The 2,500-nt window shown below is 39.2% G+C and overlaps 1 protein-coding gene across 2 annotated transcripts in view; it reads left to right on the top strand.

Annotated features, from left to right (window-relative positions):
- Positions 1 to 2,500, top strand: part of LOC125029749 — a 4,130-nt gene that overhangs the window by 531 nt on the left and 1,099 nt on the right. The window contains exons 2-6 of one of the 2 annotated variants that reach the window (XM_047619867.1): positions 6 to 149; positions 258 to 316; positions 594 to 711; positions 1,139 to 1,248; positions 2,235 to 2,303. In XM_047619867.1, the coding sequence (XP_047475823.1) occupies positions 131 to 149; positions 258 to 316; positions 594 to 711; positions 1,139 to 1,248; positions 2,235 to 2,303 (375 nt within the window). In that variant the 5' untranslated portion in view covers positions 6 to 130. The remainder of the gene's footprint in view (positions 1 to 5; positions 150 to 257; positions 317 to 593; positions 712 to 1,138; positions 1,249 to 2,234; positions 2,304 to 2,500) is intronic. The other variant, XM_047619868.1, reaches the window with a different exon arrangement.

Here is a 2,500-nt window from a genome sequence, read left to right on the forward strand (position 1 = left end):
TTCAGATGTTGTTTTTTAATAGAGAGTCTCTTTTAAGTGCCTAACTTCTCGAGTGACCACATTATGCAGCTCTAAGACTGTCATATCCGTAAAACAGAAAAGGAATCTGACTTTGAATAACGAAAAGGACATGCTGACCTCTTCAAAGGGTAACTTTATAATGTCAAAACATAAGATGGAAAATTGTATTATTAGCAACAATTCGTCGACATCAAATTATTTTTTTGATGTTTAATGAATCTTCCATCTGTTCGCAGGTTCACAGTCGTTGCCACAATCTTCAGGTATACAGCAAGTGAACGCTATGGAAAACACGGTAAGTTTGAGCATGAATGAACTGTTGCAAAAAGAGGCATTTCTTAAAAAATAATAATAATAACAATTATAAAAACTGTGTTTGTGTGTGTGTGTGTATATATGTATGTATATAGATAGATAGATAGATAGATAGATAGATAGATAGATACATATATATATATACTTATATATATATATATATATATATATATATATATATATACATTGTGTTATTCGTTTCACTTCTTTCCTTTTCTTTTCGCTGATTTTTTTTTCTTTCTTTTTTTCTCATCAAGAGCTACGAGCAGAGGGTGCTGCTGTGGTCCGTGACATGTGGCGTCGCTCTCATCCTGGGCCTCATGGTGACTATCACGTGCCTCCTCCTGCGACAGAACAAGCTGCTCAAAAACAGGCGTAAGGAACGTGCTTTGAATTCCCTAACAATGCTTTTTCCACACATTTATCTGTAATTCAATTACTTCGGACGACGGCGTTCTCAAGAAATGATACTTTGCCTTTAAGCCATTGGTTTCCAAAGCGGGCGGTGGAAAGATCTAAAGGGGGAGGCAAAAGGGGGCAGGAGGGGGAGGAGGAAAGCTGCTAAATAAATTGGCTTTCGAAATTAGATTTTATTCATGAAATACATATTCGTGTCTAATCTCGTTGTTTTTAAAGTAAAACATACCCCCCCAAAAATCAAAAAGCAAATATGTGTGCTACGAATCCAACTGGAAGCCCTAGGAGGCGCCGGGAAAAATTAGGGGGCCACTACGTTAAGCCTTTCGATTGCACGACACTAACTACGCTAGCCCACGCTGACACGACCGCCATTTCCTCACAGGGAGCGCCAGATCGGTCCCCCCCCCAAGGAGCGGGCGCCCGAAATCCCGCCACAGACCAACCAAGAGGGATGAGGAGGGGTACCTCACCCCCACCGGCCTCCCCCCGCCCGTGAGTGCGCCCCTCGCTCTCTTGTTCCTTCTATCTGCCTGTCGATCTGTCTATCTATATATAGATACTGTCAGTTTGTCTATCTGCCTGTCTGTCTATCTATCGATCTATCTATATATCTTTCTGTTTGTCTACCTGTCTATCTATCTGTCTTTCTGTCTTTCTGTTTACCCGTCTATCTATATATTTATCTATATATATATATCTGTCTATCTATCTATATGTCCGTCTGTCTATCTGTCTATCTATCTATACGTCTGTCTGTCTATCTGTCTATCTATCTATATGTCTGTCTGTCTATCTGCCTATCTATCTATATGTCTGTCTGTTTATCTGTCTATCTATCTATATGTCTGCCTGTCTGTTTATCCACTTGTCTATCTCTCTATCTGTCTGTTAGTCTGTCTGCCTATCCATTTATCTCTCCATCTACCTACCTATCTATCTACCTATATATTTACCTACTTATCTATATTCCTCTTCCTCTTTCTCTTCCACTCTCTCATTCTGTTCCTTCTCGTTTTGTGTTCTTTCCTCATTTTCCTCAGTTGCATAATTTTCACCTTTTTCATCATTTTCAATTGCACTTCTATACGACAAAGGTTTGCTTAAAGATGCCTGAAATCCCCTCGATTCCTAAATAATTATGCTATTATGAAATTCTTGAATGGTTATACTCTTACGAAATTCTTTAATAATCATGCTATGGCGAAATTCTTTCATAATTATGCTATTATAGATATCTTTCATAATTGTTCTATCACGAAATTCTTTAATGATCATGCTATTACGAAATTCTTTGATAATTATGCTATTGCAAAATTCTTTAATAGTCATACTATTATGAAATTCTTTACTCATTATGCTATTCTAATTTTTTAAAATAATTATGCTATCACGAAATTCTTTAATAATCATGCTATTATGAAGTTCTTTCATAATTATGCTTCCGGGAATAAATAATTACTTTTCTTCCTCCGTGTTAGGTGAGTATGAGCGGCTTCGGCCTCGGGGAGCAGCCAGCACGACCGAAAGGCAAGCGCACGCCCAGGCCCGTAAGTCGGCCTCTCCGTCTGTCTCGGTGTGTGTGTGTGTGTGTGTGTGTGTGTGTGTGTGTGTGTGTGTGTGTGTGTGTGTGTGTGTGTGTGTGTGTGTGTGTGTGTGTGTGTGTGTGTGTGTGTGTGTGTGTGTGTGTGTGTGTGTGTGTGTCTGTGTGTGTGTGTGTGTGTGTGTGTGTGTGTGTGTGTGTGTG

Source organism: Penaeus chinensis, chromosome 10 (genome assembly GCF_019202785.1).
Source record: "Penaeus chinensis breed Huanghai No. 1 chromosome 10, ASM1920278v2, whole genome shotgun sequence".
NCBI classification, from domain to species: domain Eukaryota; kingdom Metazoa; phylum Arthropoda; class Malacostraca; order Decapoda; family Penaeidae; genus Penaeus; species Penaeus chinensis.